Genomic DNA, 24,941 nt, shown 5'->3' with positions numbered 1-24,941 from the left:
ACTGACCTGCCAATCATAGCATAGCATCGCCCATAATTTCACATTTTCTTTATTTTCAGGCTGATTTTGTGAATTTCAACAATTTCATGGATAACGTTGTGCTTCAGGGTCGTGTAATAGTGATCCGCATTAAATGAAATGAAATGAAATTTCCTCTGTTCCAGAGCCCCCCAAAAAAACCTGAGAAGTCTATGGTTAGCTAGCTAGCAAGCTAGTTAAAGTATACTGAATGCAAACACATGATGCTTCTCCTTTTTAATGATTGTAATAGTGAATAAATATCCTGCTTTACAGAAACATTGAAGGGGACAGTGCAACTTAGCCATTTTTCAACCAGCTCTGTGTCGTCAGAGTGTGCATAAATAAATAGTGTTTGCCTTACCACAGAGCTCTCCATCCCTCAGCAGACAGAGGTCCAGGTGCTGCCAAACACTGTTCATCTGCACACAATGTGATGAGAAAGCTGTTTAAAAAAGATTGTCTGTTTCTCTTCATATTTATTGTTTTGTGTGTCTAGATGATGTGGTGGTTCACTTTTTCACTGTGACTCTGCAGCCTTTAACTTCTATCTTTATCTTTTAAACCAGTTTTTGCTGCTGAATGAGTTTGACATCACAGATATTTCTTTCAAAAATAATACTGTAGACCCTTTGTCTGCTTCTTTTTTAAATCAGTTTTTTTTAATATGAAAATTGATATTTTTTGATGGATTGCAGTTTGACAGTGTGGGGTCTATACTAGCTCCTATAGCCTGACAGACCATCACAAACGGTCAGGGCTTAGCAAAGGGTCAATTCCGATGTTTGAATTGCTATGACACATCTAGAGCAAGGGTTCAGAAAGCTTGGAAATTGGGTTTTTTATTGCCCAAAAAGTTGTGAAACTAAGAGAAATCTAAATGGTACTGACTGCTATTAATGTCAAGAAAATATAATAGTGCTGCATTACACTATATTAATAAAACCTTCTCCAGCTGATATTATGTGATGTAGCACTGCATTGCACAAAGCAATTACCCTTAACCATATTTTATTCACCACAATTTTTTCATATCCTTAATTATAATGTAATTCCCATGTGTAAATGTCGCAGAAGTAACTTAAACCTGTTGAATCCTATATCATGTTTTCCTGGTAGGTTGGGTGCAAACACTGGTTATTTAATGAGCCATTCACATGTACTTGTAGAGTTACAGCAGAACAACCCAAATCCATACTTGTTTATATTGTGTCTCTACCCAACGCCCCAAAACATTCTCATATTAAGACATCACATATTGTTGATTTGTCAGTGGACTTCCATGTCTACATATCTAGGTATCCCTTTGCCTCTGCTATTAGTGTTCCGGGATGCCACCACTGTGATGTCAACACAAGCACATGGTGAGATTATGCTTCACATGGTTATGTTTAGGCAAGAAAAGCACATGGCAACCTATACTACAACAAGTGCACATGCTGGCATGGATAGTTAGGATTATGCAACAAGGGCATGGATGGCAAAGAGATGCATGATAAGGCGCAGAAAAAAAAACCCAGCACATTCACACAGGACGCAAATGCTGGACTCCTGCATGAGAGTCTGAGGTTGGTTGGATCCATCCACCACCCCTCCAGCCCACGCCATATGGACCTTCGTGCTCCTTATATTACATTTTTACCCCACTGCAGTGTTTAACCTGATGCTGTTCAGCGGCATATCATGCGGACACGATAGGTTCCGTCAGGCCATGTTCTCAACTGACACCAGCCATCTACGGCAGGATCTTTTGCCAAAAGCACTGCAAAATCGTTGGTATTTAATGACTTCAAAATGAGTATGGGCTGGTTGGATAGCAAAGCACAGTGCTACAAAATGGGCATACCCGGCCATGTCTCATAGAAATGTACATTATGTAGTGGTGGGAACAATAGGTGTTAAAACTGCATGCTGTCAACACATAACAATGCCATTATCCCAAGTCAATGAGAATCTCTTGTTGTGGTGGACACACAAATTATGTATAAAGAGTAAGACAGTTAATTTACGACAGTCAGAAGAGGTGGTAAATGGGTCAAACAAACATGGACTTTGAGCCAAGAAACTGCTGTTTGTGTCCGATGTGAAACCAAAGGTTTCTGACTTTTTGGATCATTTGTAACTACGCTAACTACTGTACAGAACTATGCAAAGTGTGAGGGTTTCCATCACTTACATTCTTTTTTTGAGTACTTATTTTAACCAAAACCATGTCCTTTTCCAAAGTAACCAAGCATTTTTTTCTTTCTCTAAACCTAATCACCATTTATTTTTCCCTAAACCTAACCAAACTGTGATGGTATCGCAATGAACCTGCATTGTGACTGTCTTTGCATCGGCATGGTTTTTGTGTTGGCAATACCTAATTTTGTGTCCACCACCACATAATATGGGCTGCCACCCCATACATTTCATATGACAGTAATATCCATTGCAACAGCACCACAACGTACAGGCTTAAAAGTCATGGAGACTGCAGAGTTTAATCATTGATTCAATATCTCCATGAGAAATTCTCAATAAAAATAGAACATTAGTACCCTCACAAAGCTTATAACAGGGCCATTTCATTAGATTGCACTGCAGGACTGCAGGACTTCCTTTCTATAAGACTGTCATGTAAATGATATGAGCACAATCATTACTCTGGTTAGTGAAAATATGCTCCATGAACATTTGAAAAGGGCTTACAGCTGAAATACTGGTTTCTAGGGCTGAAATGATATTTGAGGGTGTTTCATAACACAATGAATAATTTGTGTTAAATTAGTAAGCGCTGGTGTGAAATTTTAGTTCATAATTGCATGGAGCTCCTTTTTGATTCATTATTCAGCTTCTGCCTCACTTTCCCCAACTTCAGTTTTTATTACCAGCCGGGTTTGAATTAGCAGAAATACCATCCATCTAATTCAGGGGCGTGATGTAAAATTATTACAGAGAGGGCTTTGGCTCAAGACAATAGAGCAGCTAATATTTTTGCAGGCAAAGTAGGTACACAGTAGTTTCACTTGAAAAGAAGCTATCATGCTTATAAATGATGACACTGCTTGTATTAGCGGATGGAGACTTAACGGGCAGCCAAGATTAGAAGTAGTGAGGATTTATCCCACTGCCTCAGTACTTTGATTCCAAACAGACATGGGAAACTGATACATGAGCAAAAGAAAAGAGGTTAAACCAGCTGTCCCCCTCATCTTAAAACCTTTGATGTCACACACTCAATGACATCACTCAAGGTGACATCAAGGTGACATGAAGCCTACGAATAAGAAATAACTAGGGAAGAGTTTCCTGGAGAAAATGTCTAAGCCTTGATGCTCGTTGATTTATAGGTTATGTATAGCACACAATAAAATCCAATGAAAATTCTTAATGCACTTTGTTGGCTGTACTGACAAAATGTAGATACCTCATTGGCTGCTGCTCTAAGCTTGCTGAATGCCTCTGCACAGACGCAATATTGGGGAGGTCAAGATCTACTAGTAAACAAATACATGTGTATTGAGAGATGCAGATTTCATTGCAAAATCAGCTTTAACTCGTTTAATTCTGAACCTACATGTATTTTCATGAAATTTGTTTTGTTTTAAACATCACAAAGTGAACATGATAGTGGCTACTTGTTTAAATTTGTTTCACTTACGGGAGGCAATCTAATCAGCTCTATGACAAAACAGTAATTTTCTGAATAGCCATCTTCTGAATAGCCAATCTTAATTGGCTCTATCCACATTAGGTGATATAAATCGGGGATAACCACGTCCAAATCAACTCAGCTTCAGAGAACTGTGAAAAAAAAACAAACAAACAAACCCTAAAATGACAATATTTCAAATTTGGAGGCTAATGTCTGATAATTTTTTTTAGGTTTTTTCATTATGAACGTAAGACCATAAAGTATATGTTATAAAGGTTTCTGGTGATTTTGGTTCCCAGAGGCTTTGAGTAAAATTGTCAGGATTGTTGTGTAATTCAAAATGTTAGCTGTATCAGTATTAGTCTATACACCCGATTATCAGTAAGATTACCTGTAAAATAAGAAACCAAAGTATTATGCATTGTACAAAGTACAAAGTATGGAATTCCTTAACTCTCCATACTGACATAGTTTCAACTAACCCACTTCAACAGCATAAAAGAATGACTGAATTTCAGTTGTTTTTTTTTTTTTTTTGGTTTTGGTGTGTCAATCCAAAATTATCAGCTCCTCATTTGGCCACCTGTATTAAAAACTTCTGGTGGCACTGCTACTTACAAATGCACTGCTTTAATGTTCCACCTAGGTCTGTTGAGGTATTGGGGGCTTGGTGCGTACCTGTGTGGCCTTGATGTACCCATCTGTGCAGGGCTACACTGGCACCATGTTGGTCATGTTTATGCCATAAGGGTCACAGATGGGAAGCACCAACAGCTGCTTTCATGAGGCCTGACGAGACCCAGTGTGGCTCATGGGGCATTCAAACCAATGCAAATGCAATGAAGTCACTCATGCAGATATGCTCATGCAAGCGCATCATGTGCATTCACAAATTACTACACACATGCACATGGGCGAGCACAGAATTTTTGGCCCTTTACCAATTCAGGCACTTTTCCAGAATCCAGGAATTAAGTCTGCATCTTGGATTTTTTTTGGAAAAAGATAATTTATTTGGTCATAATTAATTTTGCTTGTTAGTTATGCCGCTGTAAGTATATGTGTGCTCTTCTTCAAGGCATAGTCCTTAACCCTTAGGGCTCACTTTAATATTACATATATTCATATGGCTCTGTACACAAACAGCACTAAAAAATAGTATGCATTAATGTTATTAATGCTAATTTCATTGAGTTATTTTTTTAGCCAACGGTCCTAATTACAAATATCAAATATTCATTAATTTTCAGAATTTTAAAATGTTACATCATATGAGCTCTAAAAGCGAAAAAAGGGTTTCTATTGCAGTTTTGTGAAATCTGGCTTTTTTAAATCACCTGAAATACTACCTCATGTGAGCACAAAAACTTTTTTGCGATAAATAGGAGTTTTTTTTTTCGAAATTGTCTTGTTTCCATTTGGCATATTTTGTATTTGCAATTTCATTTTGCGCAATTTGAGGGTTAATGGAAACCCACCTACTGATGGTTCGGTTTATGAAAACAGGCATGTGGTAAGGTATAGAAACACACACACACACACACACACACACACACACACACACACACACACAAAACCACACGGGAAGCGAACTCCAAACTCCCGCATGAAAGTCAGTTGTTTGTGGAACTGCCCACGTCCCCACCTGCATACCCTTTTAGGGCATTTGCGCTCCTTATATTACGTGGTTATCAGCAGTTTTATTACCTGACACTGTCCTTCAGCATTTCATGTGCATGCAACTGGTTCCGTCCGGCTGCGTTCTCAAGTGACACCACCCATGCGCTGTGCATGTGGACACGCCTGGTGCTGTCCGGCCGTCTGCTGGCAAAAATTAACAACACCGCTGGTTCTGTCCGAGCGTGTTCTCGTCTGGCACTGTCTATCTGCGTTCTGGCTGGACGCAGAAAGTGGCTTTTGGCATCACACCAAAAGCACTGATAGGACGGACATATTTGACGAGTTTGTAATGAGAATGGGCTGAAATGTCACACCCATCCTGCTGGCTGTCCTGTTTACACAGACACTGTTTTGGTGCTGTTACCACCTACTCCAGCAGCTTAAAAGGCAAGACAACTTCATCCCCTCATTCCACAATTGCAGCTTATTTACAAAACAGCATAACAATGCAATACTCCAACTTAACTGGCAGTGAAATGGAGCTTTTGACTTTGAAAATGCACAGACATGAGATATCTTTGTCAGACAAAAAGTGCTTGCTATTAATTCAAAATTGAAATTTCTTTAAAAAAATACAAATAAGTTATATTCTGCAAAATGATCAATAAAACTGCATTTTTATGTCATCACAGCAGGGTATTTTAGTTGGCTAAAAGGCAATATTATAGTTGTATAACTGAACGTTTTTGGAGATTTCTTTCTTCACTCTATCCAGAAACCTTGTGCATTTGACCAGACTCCCAACCGTTTTGTAGAGCTGTTGAAAATGTTGTTTCCATGTTTATCTTTTCACCTCAGGGTCATTTTAAAAATGCATTTGACTCAAATTGCATTTGAATTTGTGTTGTACTTGCAGCTTACTGCACACTCTCTCACATATACACTTTCACACACACACACACACACACACTGATGATGGGTTAGGGTTCTGCACTGCGAGATAAGATAGGTCAAACGCAGTGCTGGGCTAAGAGTGGGTGTTGGGGGGGCTGCATGGTGAATGGCAATGTCCAAAACTAATCGGGATTAACTTCTAATCGCTTCAACCACTGGGCTGCTATGCAAATCAGCTCAATTATGGGCACAGGCCCTGGCCCCTGATTGGCCCTTATCATGACTGGGCTAGGACACAGAGGGGAGGAAGGGAGAAGGGGGTGTACTGGTTGGCCACGGCATGACTGCTCGCCTGGAATAAACACTGCTGTTTTCTATTTCTTTCTAAAAATAGGCTCAATGATTCTCTGTTCTTTGATTGTTTATATATTTAGCCTGTTTTCATTATGCTTTTTTTTTCTCTCTGTTTCTTTTTCTTGGCTAATTTTCTCTGATGGTTTCCTAGACTATTTAATCATCACCCTTAATACTATTCAGTTCAGTTGGCTTGTAGATAGTGGGTGGATACACAATTAAAAGTAAAATGTTAGTTCACTTAGACCTCTGGTCTACACATATGTCCACAACCACTGGCCATACTGCAATGGAGTTTGTTTTTGATAATACTGTTTTTGAGAGGATTATTTTATTCCAGACATTTGCTCTTGTGCTGGTATCAGGCCAAACATAATACCACACTTTAACTGGCAAATGCCATGCTATTTAATAAATACCTTCATGCTCCTCAGATGGTGACCTCCTAAAAGACTAATTTCCAGTCTAGATTTGGAGAGCATGAGAAGCATTGTTGCAAAAGCCTCTATTTGTTCAGTGATACAATTCTGTTAAGACTCAGACCACAAGCAACAAAACTGATCTGCCAGTAAAGAAAGTTGACGTTTAAATGTTTCTGTTGACCATGGATGCCGTATATTATGATGATGATGATTATTATGTAGCAGATATGTTAAAGCTTAATATTTCAGCAACACTTTGGTTAACCTGTGGTTAGGTTTTAGCTTGAAATACCCAGTTTAGGGGGGGCAGTCCCAGCAAGACAAGCACCAATGTCTCAGTTAAAGCCCACTGTCCCATGAAAAAAAGCCAACATATCATGGTTCAAAACAAGTTTTGCTTTTTGGGCTGAGAAATCTAAAAGATAGACATGGTTGAGGGCTAAAAGGCCATTGGAAAAACAAGGACGGATCTGTACAACACACCAACATTTATTGCCTAAAGAGCTGGGGGGGCTGCTTTTTTGGGGGAGGGGGTCTGAATCAGTATTTTGCAGTTGTCTGCAGCTTGACAGGTATCTTGCTGAGGTGACACACCATTCACCATTCCCTCTACCTCCCACTAACAAAGTCAACGCATATACTATGTCACTTTACCAACATTGATATGATACATATAACATGCACAAATATAATGTATTTTGCATGTAGGTAATGTAGGTTTGCAGAAACCTACAATGCCAACATTTTCTTGTGGGCTGCCCAATAACACAATTGTTGTAATTAGGTCTGCTGTGTTGTAACTGTGATATTATAAGGTTGAGAGTATTGGCAACTGCAGAAAATGTCCCAATAAAGTAGTAATCTAAAACCACAAACCTTTAATTAACCCCAATCAAGGCACTTCTGCATCCAAACCTTACCATACCAGAGGTTTGTCATACAAAATATGATGTCAGTGACCAAATATTTCTAAGCTGTGTTCTTTCTTTCTTTTTTTTTACTTTTGGAAAGGAATTTCCATATAAACAACAGCAAAGCCCAAGACCTTTGTACCATGAGGCATAATTAACATTACAGCCTCAAGGGATTACAGGTGAGGCTTTTTCATAAGCCTCAATGTGCTGAGCAATCAGCTGCAGACTTAGGTGATAAGTTAATGAGTTTGATACTAATACATCTTTGTGACTTTTTGTTGACGTCAATTTTAACATGTCTCTAGAAAAATTAAAGTGTAATCCACCTTTATGACTATATTAAACCTCACTGCATATCGCAAATAATTGGTAAGGTCATTAAAAAAGAACTGATGACTAGTTATTTGGAGTCTGTGCTGGTCTGCCTGGACTCTGTCTTATCTAACCATCCGCTGTTATCTTGTGCATTTTTACAGTTACGGACGAGTATATGCTGCCGACCCCTACAACCACACACTCACTCCAGCAGCCACATACAGCGTTGGTGCCATGGTAAGACTATCCTGCCTGCCACACATCTTTGTTCTGCATTCCTGGTCCTCTTCACATCATGCATCATCCCACTTCCTTATCAACAAATATCTACTTTTGACTTCATAATCTACAAAATCGCCTCTAAAAGTTGAGCTTGCGTGCATGACACATGATTGTATTTACAGTCTTTGGAGCTGCACTTAGTGCACAGGCTTGAGTGGAGACTAACTGACCAATCATCCCATTTGGTGTTGCTAATTAGCCTGATATTTTACTATGTCGAGTGAGTTTTAGTGGCCATATTTAGATAAAAACAGTAAATGTCGTGGGACATCTGTGATTACAGTAAATGTATAGTTTACAAACATATTTTTAGAACGACATTAATGTCTAACCTTAATGTTTGTACTAATGGATGCTTCACCATGGTATTGTAGGCATAGTGGCCTTGATAAAACCAACAAAGTATCCCACATGGCCTTGAAAGGGGTCAATCAGCCTCTTAGTTTGCAGTCTTTGAAGGAAATCCCCTTTCAAAGCTTATGACCATAGGTGAGATTTGTATCTGCTGGTTAACTGAACTGAGCTCTCTCTTCACCACAGCAGTTCGGTAAAGCTTCTAAAGTAATTGTGTTCAATTTTACTCTATAGGCTCATGTATGTGAGATAGGGACATGGACAGAAGCTTATGTCCATACTCTCCCTTCATATCATCATATTGTTGCAAGTTTTCCAAAATCTTAGGAATACAGACGGAATTGAGCAGTACCGACGGAAATCGTGGGGGCTGTGTAGCATAGTTCATGCTATATATGACCATACGACAGAACCACAGAATTTTCAAAATTAGTAGAACAGAACAAATCACAAATATAGTTAAAATAATTCTCCATCCACTGATTGGTCTCCCTTAAAAGGTACATTATCACAACCTCCTCCACCTTTGCCATGAGTGTTATCCCCAGAAACGTATGACTCCACCCTGTAGTTCCATCTAGTAATTGTATGTTTGCAAACATGAGTGCCCATGGAAGTATGTGGGCAGGAACTGTTACAAAGTTTAAAATGTCTTTTAATTTGCATCTAAAGGGAGTTCAAATGAGCCTTACTCGTGAACAAGACTCTAAGATAGTTAGACTTATTCACCTGGGTCTTACTGGAGGTTGTCGATTGATGAAGCCATCAGAACTACATTATCTGCAAAAACCACAGGTCCAATCTCAAAATTGACATATTGAACAATTTGTGTCTATTCTTCATAAACAGAATCAGTGACAAAGGGGTGGAGTTCCACAGCACTTTACTCCAGTATTAAATCTTTTTATCAAACCAAAGGGTGTCAAACAACCTGGATCAGTTGCACATCATAAGTTATTAGATGTTTATTGAGGATAAATACTCTCTTTGAAGTGACAAATGTAAATTTACAAGGCAAATGTTAACTAAACAAGTGAGGCAGTGTGCTGTATTCAAAGGAACCGAACTTCTGTTACTCTCTGAAGTAGATTTGAGAGACACTGCAGTGCTATTCCTTATCAATGTGGACCAAAGACACAATGCAAGTTAATACTGTTGTTCTATTGTCAAATGTTCCCCTGACTGGCATCCTTGCTGGTTAACCAAAGCAGATCTGTATTTGTCTTTGTTGGATTAACAACTGGCACATAGTATACACTTTAACATTGATAGATTGTTCATTGCTTACCATGAAAGAGTAAGACAAAAGACTAAATAGAGCTCAAAGTAAAACAAGACATATCACTAAGCACTTTCATAATTATCATCCATGACTAATACTAAAGTTAAGTCTGTATTACTATGATACTTACATGACATATATTTATTGGCAGACTTTTTGGTTGCTGTAACCGTTCCTGCATTCTGGCTGTTGAGTAATCTCTCCTGAGAGCGATTCCAATGTAAAAGATGAGGGACAACATACTCAGTCATCATTTTGTACTAAAAGCATTGAGCCAAAGCTAAAGTGACACTTTAGCAGGTGCTTAGCCACGTCAAGTGGTTGTCCACATCATGGCAGTCATGTGCAGATTCATTGCCAATGCTGAATCCCGACAATAATCCCACATGCATGGACCAATTCCAAGACAATAAGGTTTCTGGTCAAAGATGTCATATCTAAACCAAATTACTTCCTTTTTAAGCAATTTTTGGCAGGTCAGCCAGAATGCTTAAGTTCTCTTGCTGCTTTTAAACTGCACCTAAAGTTATGTACTTTGCATTGCTGCATAAAGTAGGCTACCAAGGTAAAATACTTTGCATCGTTACAAAAGGTCTGGAAAGTTACATAACGTTGTACGATGTGTTAAGACTTGTGTCCATTAAATATATCTTTATGAGACTGGGTATGACCATTCATAGCTCTGCGCTGTTCTACCCTTTCTTAGAAAGGGGATGACTGTCGATAAAATCTTACCAGAAAGACAAAGCTGTCAGCACCTTTTCAGCTCTGAGTAATGTCTGCAGGTACTCATTTCAGGTTACATACAGCCCTTGCAACTTTTATCAATAACATATGGTATTATGTAGCCTGAAAGTCTAAAGCAAGGCCAAAAGAATTGCCAAGGCTTCACTTCACCACTTGTACTGCTTATTAAGAGCACACACTAATAACTTAAGTTGACTTAATATTTGTCGCCTCAGATTTTTTCTCCCCTTCTTTTCGCCGCTAGACAGTGAGAAGACATGCAAGGTTTTCTCTTATACAAAAGGAGGAGCATAGAAATTACTTCCTTGTATTAAGATGGACTTGAACATATCCCAACCAATCATTTAACATTGCACCAGTAGAAACCAAAATCTCGTTTTTTGGATTCCTTAAAAATAATTGAAAATGATCTTCTTCTAACTTTCATGCTTTAGGATTCATAACATCACTAATTCTGATAGCCATTCCAAAGCACTTCACAAAAATAGCTTACCAAACATGACATCAATCAGCGTTATAGATGAAGGAATTAGAGGCAATTAATATTTGACCATTCAAGTGTCTTTGACAAATGCAGAGGAGACTGCAGCTTACTGTGTGTACAAATGTGTTCAATCAATAGGCCTTTCCAGTTGTCACTTTTAAAATGTATATTACTTCATACACAAGAAACAATTATATTGTTAAATTCCACCAACTGCACTCCGCAATCTCCACAGATGCTTCATCTCCTCCATACTGTGCCCCTCCCCCAGCCCATTCTCTTCTTCAGTTGCTGTGCATAAGCTTTTCTGCGGCGCTGACATCTCCTCACTTAAACTTAATTGAATTTGTCTGTGCTGCTAACGGCGGTCCAAATGACACATTAATCCCGCCTGTAAAAGGTGATGAATGTCTTCATGCTTTGGCAGCCTAGTCCATGTTAGTTATTATATTTCTAATTTGGTGGATACTACCTCACCCTGCACTCCCTGGTAATGAAATAATTAGTCATTTTGATAATTAAATCCCTCGTGATGCCGCAGTCACGGGGAGGAGGCGAGGGGGAAAGAAGTGAGAGTGAAATCTGGGCACACTGGAGGGAAAGATTGTCGGAATTTATTGGTTAGCAGCAAACAATGCCATCCAGACTGAACAGCTTAACATGCTTGCAAACAAAAAAAAAAGATGTGCTTCAAATAAGGTTTAAAGTGTCAGTCAAGTGTGTTGTTAAAGATGTCACACCTATCATTTTTAACACTTTTTATCCCTTCTATGTGCTGCTACTACAAGGTAAAACTTCTGTTTCTATTTAGGTCATATTTCTTAGTCTCAGCCATTATTTCTATTGTTATAATATTGTTCATGGCGACATATCTAACATAATGGTTCATATGAAATGTGCAAAAAGTTGAAAGCTCATTACTTATGTCAAATGGTGTTTGAGCTATCACTAGGTCCTGCAGTATTAGTCTTTCCCAATTCCCTTATTCAATCGCTCCCTGCTCCTTGTTTGACCTGGACATCATTTCAGTCCGCCATAATGAAGGACATTCCAATTCCCTTATTTCTGCTGTGAGGATTGAGGATTGAGTATAGAGAAGCAAGGACGGATCTCTGTGGAGACATGAACAAGGATGCATGAGAGGAGCCTTTGTGGAAGTCTTTCAGATCGTCACACCCCTCTAATAGAAATCTGCTGGTGACTAGACGTTATAGTCGATCCGGATGCTTTGAAACTGCATCACTGCAACATTAAAGTTTCTACTGAATTGAACCAACTTACAAAAGAATCAACCTATAGGTAATGTTCCAAAGTTTTAGATTTTATTTGTTTTCTGGTTCACCATCTTTTTAAAAATTGTGAATAACTGTGAATAGTAAAGGTCTGATTAACAAAGGGACCATAAAACCTTTCCTCATACATTACAAAGGTTGCTCTCTTATTGATGTGTTTCAACCCCCATGGCCAAGAAAAAAAATTGGCACTGTGTATTTCTACAAACCAAACCAGCCTATGTTACCTTCTCTCGAAGGTTAAATGGCCTGTGCAGCATCATTACATCGACACACTCGCCAGTCGCATCACCGTGCAGCATCAAAACAGCTTGAGATGTTGCTTTAGGCAAAATCCAGCACGTCTCCTTCCATAAGGCAAAACAATGGACAATCACACACGACTTTATCCAACTCATCATAAAAAGGATGTTGCCACTGTTGTGTCACCTTCTGGTTGTTGTACACCTGGCTTGAAGCCTTGACTTGGCCATCATTACTATGTATTTTCAGGACCAGAAGAGACAATATTTGGTCGAGAGGGTGGAGCTAGAGAAGAGCCAAGGCCAGGTCTTAGTCTTAATGAAATTTACACAAGTGAGGTATAGAAAAATCGAACCGCTATACAGTTGTCATGAACAGGGGAATAAGCTTCAGAGACCCAACCAGTTCTTGTACCAGGCTGTAAACATATGTATTTCTGCTGTAAAGTTGGGCATTTTAATATTGGGGGGGGCAGCCTCAAGTAGCCATTCAATGAACTGCAGGTTTTTGGCACTTCAGTGTTGGCTTCATTTTTTATCCCCAGAGTTATCCGCATCAGGACGCATCAGCATCTATACTACAAATTACATGAGGCCATATGTGTCAAAGAGATTAAATCAAAATGCATCTTAGCGGTCGATCACAGTTGTGTTTAGTGTAGTTTGCTTGTGATACCCAAGACACAATTTAAAACCAAGTGTAAACAGGGTCTAAGACATGTGCTACCTGTGCAGGCAAAAGGCTTCTCCATGACAGTCATCGAAGCATTCTTACCATCAAACAATGGAGGTATAGCCAACATCACCAAAGCAGAAGCAACAAAAGTTTCTGTTATTATTGCCAAAAATGTCCCATCAGGGCACCTCTGGAGCTCTCCTAAATATGATAGAGACAAGAGTCCTTTTCTAAATGAATGAAGTTGATAAAATGCATTTACTCCATACTCTAAAAGCAAGAGCAAACATGCATCCAGTGGTGGATTGGGTACCTGAAAGCCACACCTGAGTAAAAGTATAGCTTTCTTACCAGAAAATGAAAGAAAGAAAATGAAAATGACTTTGGCGGAAGTTTAAGTTACCTAGTACAATATGACTTAAGTAAAGTTTACTTTTTTCTCAACATATACAACACCTTAAAAATGGAGCTCACATTACACTTGAAGAAAAACAAGGTCTTTTTTGAGGATTTAAAGATGAAAACCCAGCTATTGCTTCTCTTCCATTTCAGAATTAATCAGTCCATCCCTTCTTCCCCTTCTTCTCTATTTTGCAGTAAGTAACTAAAATGCATAGGAATATATGTAGTGGAGTAAAATTGTACATTTTATTTAGGAAATGTAGCGGAGTAAAAGTGAAAGTTGAAAGAAATAAAAAAAATGGAAGTATAGTACAAATACTCCCCAAAAATACTCAAGTGCTCTAACAAAATATTATCCTTTGTTACATTACACCACTGCAGGCATCACTGAGAATGACTGACCAGTTAGAACTTCACTTCACAAAAGCTCAGCAATTCCTGCACCTGGACGCAAATGTGTGTTTCCTAGCATTACAAAGATATCACCCGCCCTGCTCTACCCGACTCTGCCTCTGATTGGCTTACCAAGACATTCATACCTTAACCCTAACCAGTCCCACTCCTCTTGCCTCAACCCAACCATCCCAACCAACAAAGACAGTGAATGTGTTTCCATGCACACTTTAGTGGAGCTACAGTTATACCTCGATTACACCATGTAATTGGACTGCTGTCCTTGTCCAAGTATACAAGCAGTGGAGGAGATTCCATTTATTGATGGAAGTATGAAGATATGCCTCCTTTCAGCTAGTTGCTATAAACCTATATTATTTATACAATCTATGCTATAGACAGAATCACATAACTGTTCATTTACAATAACTTTAGGGTAGAAAATCATGTACTTACAGTATAATCAAGGCAAAGTCTGCCTTCATTGATTAGTTTTAAGCCACCACCAAAAAAAAAAAAAAAAATCAATATCAGTTTAAGTTTAGCCTACACTATATTTAGAATATTTTCACCACTTTGCCTTACAGTAAGGCAGCCCTAACTGACGGGGAAGTGGTTGTATCGAAAACATCAGACTCCCCTGAACTTACCCCACTGAACGGCGGAGCTTCTGCACTACCACTGCCTCCATCAGCCGTTGTGGAAGCTAAAAAGGAGACAATATTCAAATATTGTGTACACTTAAATTGATAAGGATTTTTCAAGGTGGCTAAAGTATGTTTTACTGTGGCCCTGTCCACAGCAGGACATCACTTAGCTTCCTTGTCTGTGTTGTGGGACTGTACTTTATTTATCAGAGGAGGGGGGTGGCTGGTGTGTGACTTTTTTATTGAAATTAAAATACTAAGTTTTCATGTTGTATGTCCCTGACATAAGCCAAAAATAAAAACGTAAGTCCCTCCTCAGTACTAACATTTTTTTTTAAATTCCTGACCGGTTCGCAGAGGGAGGCCGGCATGGCAAAGAGGAACATGCACAAAACACCTATTCTAGTTAAAGTCTTACTGAGGTGTTTTAATGACAGAATAGCTCGATCAAATTATCTGGATGTGTTCTGACTTTGAGAAATTCCATTTAGTCTGATTTCAGTTGGACTAACATGTTTATATGTATTTTAAAAGTCCAGTTGTAGTCGGACTAACATAATAATTCAACTTTTTCTTGCATAATGTAACATACTGAATGAGTACTGATTAAAGGAAGAGTAGGGTGAATCATGCCTTTGCTTCAGAAACACAAATTTGCGACTGGAACCTGGTTCACAAATGCAGTTTCATCTGGACACACACAGAAGAAACTGCCAATAGCATTCTCTTTCAACTTTGAATTTCCCAGAAACAAAGCACATTTCATAATATATCTCAAACGACTGTTGCTTCAACCGCCTCAAAACCTCCATCCTCTCCACCCAGTGACAACCAGCATGATCCCTCCACAAGATTTAGCCCGTTAACATATAATAACTTATAATCACCTTTGATTTTATTCCTTTGATTCATCTTTTACTCCACTTTTTTCACAGTTGTATTGACTGGATTTCTTTCACATAGCAGTTGGCATGTACCCCTGGCATGAAGCGTCTCGCCGTGCTTGCTGCATGACGGTTGCTCCAGTCATTGATCTTTTCACCCCCCCATGGGTTTGCACTGGAATGACGGTAACGTAATGTTGAAACTCCAGTTGTAGTTTGTGCAGGACTAAGGGGGGCTAACGAGGGTGTGCGTGTGTGTGTGTCTGTTTGTATGTCCATGCCTTTGTGTGTGTTTGCTGTGGTGTTTTCTATGAATACGTGTATTCTCTTGTGGGTGCCCATGTGCGTGTGATCCATGGTGTTTGTCCTTGCATGCATGTGTGTGTTCCAGAACGCGTTCACCCCGCTGACAGATGCGAAAACTCGGAGCCACGCTGACGACGTGGGGCTCGTGCTGTCCTCTCTCCAGGCTAGTATATACCGGGGAGGCTACAGCCGCTTCGCACCCTATTAGCAACACCTCCAACCCTACTATAACTCAACCTTCCAACAGGACAGAAAGAAAGTGTGTGTGAGCGTGAGTGTGTGAGCGAATGAAAACAACAGAGAGAACGAGTGATCCGAGGAGAGATGATACTGAGGCCTGGGTATTGCAATACATGCAGTTTGTGCATCATTTCAGCATCTCCTAAGAGAGAAGTACAAAAAAAAAAAAAGAATAAAATGACAGCTGATATTTTTCATCTTATACCTCAGATATTTTGTGCTGTGTATTTTGATATTGTGGGTTTTTAATTTCTAAAGATTTAAACTTAGATTATCAGCTGTAGAGGTTTTTCCATGGTACTAATAGAGAGCTGCTAGAGTAATGATTAGGACACAAATGAAATATTTATCAAATTGTTAGGGCTTGTATAGAACTCCAACCCTGTAAGATAGGTCATAGTCACTCTTTGGGGTTTTTATGTTTTGTAAGAGTGTTAAAGTGACTATGCTAGTCAAGTGTTGTTGTTTTTCTTCTCTCAGCGTCCTTTGGCACTTCCTCTGTCAGTTTAGCAATGATTTTTTTTTCTTTTCCTTTGGGTTTGGGAGGAAGTACAGAAGCCTTGGGAAACATGGACTTAGAGAAAAAGTTCTTCTCTGGACCTTTGAGGGCAGAGTGGGTGTGTGAGAGAAGCTGAGAGCAACCATTATTACTATTTTCAAGTCTATTATCTTGAGATCTCAACTTCGTTTTCCTTGATACCTTGAGAACAAGATGTTTACTCTTCACTAGAACTTTATTATGCTCCAAGTTATTTGGCCAAAACAATATGATAATACTTTCCCAAGACCAAATCTTATCTGGTGTCTGCATAGTCATAAAAATGTTGCATATTCTGGCCCAGTTTTGTTGAGTTTTATTGTTTTTGTTTTATAACATTTCAAATTGCATTATGAAAGAAAGAGAATAAGTCACGTTTGATCTTATATCTCATAATTACAAAATCCCATCTTGGTTTGATACATATAACATTCAATGTCCACAGACATTCTTTCTGTGCCAAATCAAATTGGTCTGTTTGACATCATGTTTAGCCGGAAAACAGATTTTTTTTTAAATCTTGGCTATGGTTAGTTCATCTGATTCGGTCTGAGTTTTGGATATAGCAAGTAAACTTGGACTCAAGCTGTTTCTATAGCAGTGCAAGTCATTTAAATTGCTAGTCGCAGGTAGTGTTTTGACTGCTTAATGCTGATGTCACATTGTACAAATATTACACTCAACACAAAAACAAAGTCATTAACAATATGCAAGATCTCAGTGTTCCTCTTTTTTAAAAGGATAACTTTATAGTACTTTCCAATCTGGACCCTATTCTCCCATGATTTTGTGTCCAAAAGACTGTAAAGGCAGTAAAATTGTAAATTGTTGTCCACAAAAGTGCTTTTTTTTGGCCACTACCATGCTCGGACTGTTATTCTGTGTCAGACAACATTATGGTAGGGATCCTGACAGCAATAGACCTTTTTGTTTTACCAGACCCATAGGAAAGTTTTGCAGCTCACAATAGTCTTTTCTTTGTCTCTGAGAGATAAATCAGCTTGGTACCTGGAGATTACTAAATTCTGATGAGTTGCTAAAGCATAAATCAGCAGGAGTTATATTGCTGTGCTCATAGGCTTCTCAAACGTTTCACAACTCTGACAAAAAACAAAAAACACAAAATTTAGACTTGTCAGAGTTTTCTTTTGGATCTGATTATTTCAGCAATTAAAGGTATTTAAACAGGTAAAAGGGACAGAGTTGGCTATAATCTGTCAGAAATATTCACTATGAAAGAAATCATTTTGAATTCTGTAGAAATCATTTTGAGGCAAAAACAGCCTTTCAGTGACGAGATAGGAGCTGCAATCACCATCTGGTTGGTTGAAAAAGTGCATTTTATGTGTTGTATTGTTGTATTCGCAATTCACGTGCATGTTTAAAAACAACATATCCAGGGCATTGAATGGCTCAGTGGATAAAGCAGGCACCTTGTATATATAAAGGCTGTGTCCTTGCTGCAGCAGCTGCGGGTTCGATTCCGGCTTGCAGCCCTTTGCTGCATGTCATCCCTTCTCTCTCCCCCGTCATGCTAGCAATCTCCCGTCCTATCTCACAAAGGCAAAAATGCCAAAAAAAAAAAAAAAATCTTAAAATTAACAAAACAAAAAACAACATATCCATTTCACCTCACAGGCTCTGTAGATACTTAAGTGATGCTACATTTTGATATGATATGTGCATTCTTACTATTTCAAGCCACTTTTCTAGGGGCTTTAAATTAGAATTGGGCTGAGACAACTGCCTGAACCATTACACTATTGCTGCACAAACCAGACTCTGTTTAAATAAACATTCATTTTAGAGTGAAAAGAGCCAACAAATCTTCACATCTAACTGGGTGAATTAAGGCTTTATTTCAACAAAACCAGAGCTGGTGTTTGTTGTAACTTTGGAGAGAGGAACCAAAATATTTTATGAGCTTCAATTTGCTTCTGTTGACTTTGAATGAAGTGCATTTTAAGAATATAAAATTACTGTTTACTCAAATGGAGTCTGGTGTGTTTGACAATAGCAATTCCGAGACAGATTCTGGTTTAACAGAAAGGATCTTACTCTTTAATCAAAAGGTCTATCACTGTCGGGATCCTTTCCAGGATGTTGTCAAACACTTAGACTAATTATCTGAGCCTGTCAGTGGAAGAAACACGCACTTTTAGTGGATGTGAATTGATGGTGTTTTATTACTTGCATTGTCCATTCAAACAGGACCAATATCAAAATTTGGGGTTGTGATTAGTTACCTAAAAAATTTGAAAAAAGCTTCAAGGTTAAAAAATACAGAGATTTCATTTTAAACTGACCTGATTACCACAACATCTCAAAACATCATTCTCTACAGCTACATGCGTAACTATGACAGGCTCACAATATCTGCTCACAATTACAAGATAAAACAATTTGTAATTATGACATAATAAGTCAAAACTACAAGATGATATCTTTACTTTTTTTTTTTTACTTTTGGGAATGCAATGCCTTATATAATATCAACATTCATTTGATTGATGTTTCTTTAGTTATGACAAAAATGCAACATCTTTTTAACGTTTCTCTAATATTGGCTGCTTTCTGCTTTTTCACAAGTAATCTTGACATAATTGGTTAATAAAAAAAAATATTACCAATCACAGCTGCTCTCAGCTTCCAGAGATGGTAGAAGTGTAGTTTAGTTTACGTTTTAGGGAGAGAGTGCTGTGAGTCAGCACGTCATTCAGCCTGTAGATTTGTTGACTGAATTATGTGGTTGTAATATCTTTCATCACTTCAAGCCAAAGGTTCCAATGGACATATCTGGCATGTTTATGTGTATAGTCAAGATTCAACATTGATATGAATTATGAAATGAGAAAAAAAAAAAAAAAAAAAACAAGAACTTGCCATGGCAACTAAACTGTTCAACCATTTAATTGCTCAGTCCACATGCTGTGATATGAAAAAGAATTAGGGCCACATGATAAAAAAAAATAAAAAATTTAAAAAATGTTAAAAAGTCAGGATCCTGGGGAAGAAAGTCAAACTTTAATCACAAAATTCTGACTTTTCAAAGATGAAATGTTTTGTGGCACTAATCCTCTTCCATACTGAGTAGTGTTGGCCATCCAGACATAGATGTTTTTTTATATAAACTTCCAATATATTCATTGGTATAATTGATGATTTTTATATAACAGGAGAGATTTAAAAAAATATATATAGCAGTGGCAGTGAAGCCGCTGTGTCTATTTTATCTCTTTGTTAATTTTGTTTTTGTTTTTTGTTTTTGTTTTGTTTTTGTTTTTTTCATTATTAAGATTTAGGGGGGTAAAGTACAGTATAATAATCCAACAATGTATTATATTTGAACTGTGCAGTGAAGATGTTCTCTAATATGAAATACACAATGGTATAATGTTTTAGATTTAGAAGAGTAGATCAGTTGTTAGGGCAGGCTATCTCATTTTCTATCAAATCATATTCTGATTTTATTAACTCTTACAAATAATGTAATCACAGTGTAGATACTCTCATGCATTTTTTTTTGTTGGTCAGCTGTACCATTTTGCACATGCCACTTGTCATTTTCAGATAAACCTGAGACATATCAGTGCTGTAGTTGTATTTTTTAAAATAATTTTCTTTTTTATTATTATTATGAGTTCTGTAATTTTTCGTTTCCTCTCATGTCTTTCTTAATGTGACATTCTTTCTGTTATTTTCTAGAACACAACCTTTACTCTTTGAAAATTAACTGTTTGAATATTATAATACTAAATACATATGAGAAATAACTGATTTGTGAACAGGCTAATCTACAGTATGATGTAAATAGAAGTTAATGGTAATAAATCTGTAGTGTATTTGAAAAGCACTACGCGGGCAACAGGAGCTCTGCTACGGCTGCATTGCAAGTCAGTCTACGGGCTGCTTCTGTGCCACATTCTGTTTACAACTATTCCCAATTAGTGGTGTTGTTACATATCTTCCCTTTTTGTATTTATAACAGATTAGATAGGAAAATCTCTCAGATGCATCACATTATTAAAAAAGGCAGCAGTAAGAGGCCGGGGGCCGTTCGACTCCACCGGTTCCAACCTCCGTCTGTGTCGATCAGAAATGGGACAACTAGTCCTCACTATGCTGAATGTCTGATTCCGCAACTACTTTATACAAGCTCTGCTTCCGGTAGGTGTTGTGGTTCAAAACAAGGCTTCCTACCCAGTCATTGTATGTGCATGTACTATGGTTCTTCCACTAATCAATAACCATCAATAAAGTTTTGTTTTCTCAAGATGTTCTCATATGTTTCCTCTTTGAAAGCTTTTCACTTGAAGAGATCCTCAGAAAAGATGAATAAAATAGCCAGAATACATTTACTTTAATAACACTTTTGTTATTAATGGTAAACCTCAGCCGGACTGTACTTCATGTAACGGACTAAGCAGGATTTTTATTATTATAAAAATTATTATGATAATTATATTCTATATTTTCCCGGGTTGGGGTGAATTTGGACCTTGGGCAGGGGGCCTTTCTGTGTGGAGTTTGCATGTTTTCCCCATATCAATGTGGGTTTTCTCCAGGTTCCCCGGGTTCCTCCTACAGTCCAATGACATGCAAGTTAACTGAGGACTCTAAACTGCTTGTAGGTGTGAATGTGAGCATGAATGGTTGTCTGTCTCTGTGTGTCAGCCCTGTGAAAGTCTGGCGACCTTTCCAGTGTGTACACTGCCCTATGACAGCTTAGATGGGCTGCAGCCCCCCTGTAAATCTTAAGAGGACAAGCAGTTATGGACAGTAAATCAATGAATACATTTCTTATTGTCAAATATTCCTCCAAAAAGACAAAAAACAACGTTTGCATCTCTTAATACATTCCTACTTCATCGCACAAGTTATGGCTCTCAGCTCTAAGCCAATTGGTTCCTTCTGATGACGCAATTATTTAAAAACAATTCTTAAATATATTGCCACATGATACTATGGCTATCTGCGGTAGGAAGTGGTTCCCTCATGATGCAGCAGGAGCTACAAGAGGTGTTACTGCATCGCATAACTCTTTAAAAGTTGAGCAGATCATTCAGAAGTTTTGAATCTACAATTCCTCTTTGGAATCGTGGACAATCACCTCCCAGATTTTTATGTTTTTAAATGGCTGATTGTTACTTTTTGTAATTTAGTTGAATTTAGTGCTGGTGCCACATGTCATTTTCTATACATTTTACACTCCACATTAGATTGTATGAATCAGACGATATCATGTCTTTGAACAGGTTATAGTTATACTGTTTTAATGTGTTTGATGAATATATGTATAAACATGTTGCTGTGCTATTTAAGACATTCATTCAGTAAATGCTCAATAAGAGAAAATGAAGGAAGAACTCCTGCCATTATTCATCATTTCACCTCGCTGGAAGTGGAGTACTTTGGGATCAAGTGAAATATGCATGTCATCCCTGCTTTCTAATTGAAGCAAAGAGAAGAATTACTCTCTGACAGAATTTGATTAGTGTCATTAGAAAAATTTAGCCAGGGGGTTAGGCAAAAAGATAAGCAATATAAATGTTTAAATTTGATGAAGGGTTGACATTACAGAAGGTAATTATGTCTCGCTAGTGCAGAAAGAGGTGATCAATAATTAATGCACAGCAGGTCATGTGATGGAGATATAATTCAGACTGCTTATTAATTCTGCATTTCAGGACAAAAATGTTGAGAGAGAGAGCGTTTTCATGCAATTCCTCTTCTGTGATAAGAGACTATGCTTCTCTGGGACTTTGTTATACGTTCTCATACACTGTATATAACATCAACTATATAATGCTCGTGTGAATATTGCATAAGCATTAACTTGTTGTAAATATTGTCGTTACACTGCAGCATTTTCAGTGTTTTTTCAGTGGTCAAGGCTGACCCACACCACTAAGACGTACACACTTTTATTTTGTATTGCAAAAATCCATATAGAGTGTCAGTGGCCATATTATGTATATGTATATGATATTATCTTGTAATATATCAAGGCCATGGCAATGAGGGGAATGGAATCCACCAACTTGCCAACCCTAGAACATATTTCCTTATCGTCACATATCATCACTTTGTCGGTGAAATTCAACATCTGCATATTAAGCTTTAGGTATCTTTCTGCGTCTGGTGCCACTTCCAGTGATGGGATTTTAAAAAAAAGGACATGTTAAGGATTAGGCAACAGAGGAGCACGGCAGCCAATGCTGGGACATCCAGCCCGTTTGTGACGCCAAAACCCACCTTCCGTGTCCAACTGGAGCGTGTCTGGATAGCATCAGAACCTGTGGTGAAGGAACCTGTAATGCTGTTATTTTATGCTGCCGGTCAGCACATGGCGGGTCCAAATGCAACATGCACGGGCGGCATCAAGTGAGAACTCGGTCTGACTGAACCTGTCACGTGCCCATAAAATGCTGAAGGACAGTGTCTGGTAATACTGCTTCCCATAAGCACAGAATATAATATAAGCATGAGCGTGCTCAAAAAACAACTGACTTTTCTGCGGAAGTCTGGAGTTCGGTTTCCAGGATGTTTTGTTGGGTTTTTTTTCCCTACACCTCACCATGTGCCTCTTTTGCAAAACCTAACCATCCGTAACTTTGTTGCCCAATCCCAACCATCGTCACAGTCCACCTTGGTTACCATGTGCTGTTGTGTAAACACAAAGACCATGCCGCTTCATCCCACCATGTGCATTTGTTGACATCATGGTAACGGCATCCCGGAGCGTAAATAGCTGAAGCAGAAGGATAACTAAAACGTCATAAGAAGTTATGGAAGATAATAACTGACAGAGCAGCAGCCTGTGATGAGTTGGGATGAGAACATGTTGTCAGTGCAGTTATTAAACATTGTAACATGGCCTATGTTAATACAGATGTACAACTAGCATTTTGAATGCTATACTTTATTATGAATTTTTCATGCTATTTTGGAAGACATGCTATACTATGACATTTTTACATTATTTTGGACAACATACTACAACAGTACTATTTTTTGCCAGTTTGGACAACATGCTATGACATGAGGTTTTGTGTCATTTACGACGACATGCTGTACCATGACGTTTTTTGTTGGGGTTTTTTTTTTGCCATTTTGGACGGCATACAATAGAATAACATTTTATTGCCATGTTGGTCGACATACGTACTATACTATGACGATTTTTTGCCATTTTCGATGACACACTTTACCTTGACATTTTTTGTGGCATTTTGGTCTACATGATGTACTTTGGCATTTTCTTTTTGACATTTTGGACGACATGCTATACTGTGATGAGTTTGCACCATTTTGGACGACATGCTATACTGTGACTGTCATGGTTTGGGGGTTTTGCTACACTGTGGACTTTGTGTTGGGGTTTTCTGTTTACTAGTTTGTCCTTGGTTTGAGTTACTGATGTTCTGTTCCCTGTTTTATTTTGTATTTTTACTCCCTGTGCTTTTTCCCTGTGTCTCTCTGCGTGTCTTTGTGTCTCTCTCCCAGTCTCTCTGTTTCCCTGATTCTCTGTCTCCCATGCACACCTGTTTCTGTTCAAGTCGTGTTTGCTCTAGCCTCGTGTTCCCAGTCACAAATACTTTAGTTAACCAATCCTTGTGTTTCCCTCCTGCTCCTGTGTCCAGTGACCCAGCTGTGTCACTGTCTTGATTGTTTCCCTTTGTATTGTTGAATCTGTTTTCCTCACCGTATTTCTATTGTCCCTGCCGCTCTGTTCCTGTTCTCCCTGCCGTGTTCCTGCCCTGTGTTTCACCTGAGTGCTTTTCATCAACCATGGTTTTATTTCGGTTCAGTTTTTGCTTGTTTTCATTTTTACTTTGTATTTTTGGTCACCTGTTGGTTTTTTAGTGGATATTCTTCAGCATTAAAGCTCGGTTTTTGTTTGTACTTGCTTCTTTTTGGGTTCTCATGACGTTTTCTTGCCATTTTGGACGACACACTATATTATGATGATTTTTGCCCATTTTTGTACCATTTTTG

At 38.3% G+C, this 24,941-nt stretch overlaps 1 protein-coding gene across 8 annotated transcripts in view; it reads left to right on the top strand.

The window, feature by feature from the left end:
• rbfox1 (RNA binding fox-1 homolog 1) overlaps window positions 1-21,216 on the top strand; it is a 338,256-nt gene extending 317,040 nt beyond the window's left edge. For 7 of the 8 annotated variants that reach the window (XM_042505386.2, XM_088091126.1, XM_088091127.1 and 4 more), the window contains 2 exons: window positions 8,336-8,411; window positions 16,251-21,216. In XM_042505386.2, the coding sequence (XP_042361320.1) occupies window positions 8,336-8,411; window positions 16,251-16,373 (199 nt within the window). In that variant the 3' untranslated portion in view covers window positions 16,374-21,216. The remainder of the gene's footprint in view (window positions 1-8,335; window positions 8,412-16,250) is intronic. The other variant, XM_042505391.2, reaches the window with a different exon arrangement.
• The last annotated feature ends 3,725 nt before the right edge of the window (window positions 21,217-24,941 follow it).

This window comes from Plectropomus leopardus, chromosome 18 (genome assembly GCF_026936395.1).
Source record: "Plectropomus leopardus strain MGB_pleo_1.0 chromosome 18, ASM2693639v1, whole genome shotgun sequence".
Taxonomy (NCBI): Eukaryota; Metazoa; Chordata; class Actinopteri; order Perciformes; family Serranidae; genus Plectropomus; species Plectropomus leopardus.
Note: the sequence above shows the minus strand (reverse complement) of the source record. Positions and strands in the feature narration are given on the sequence as shown.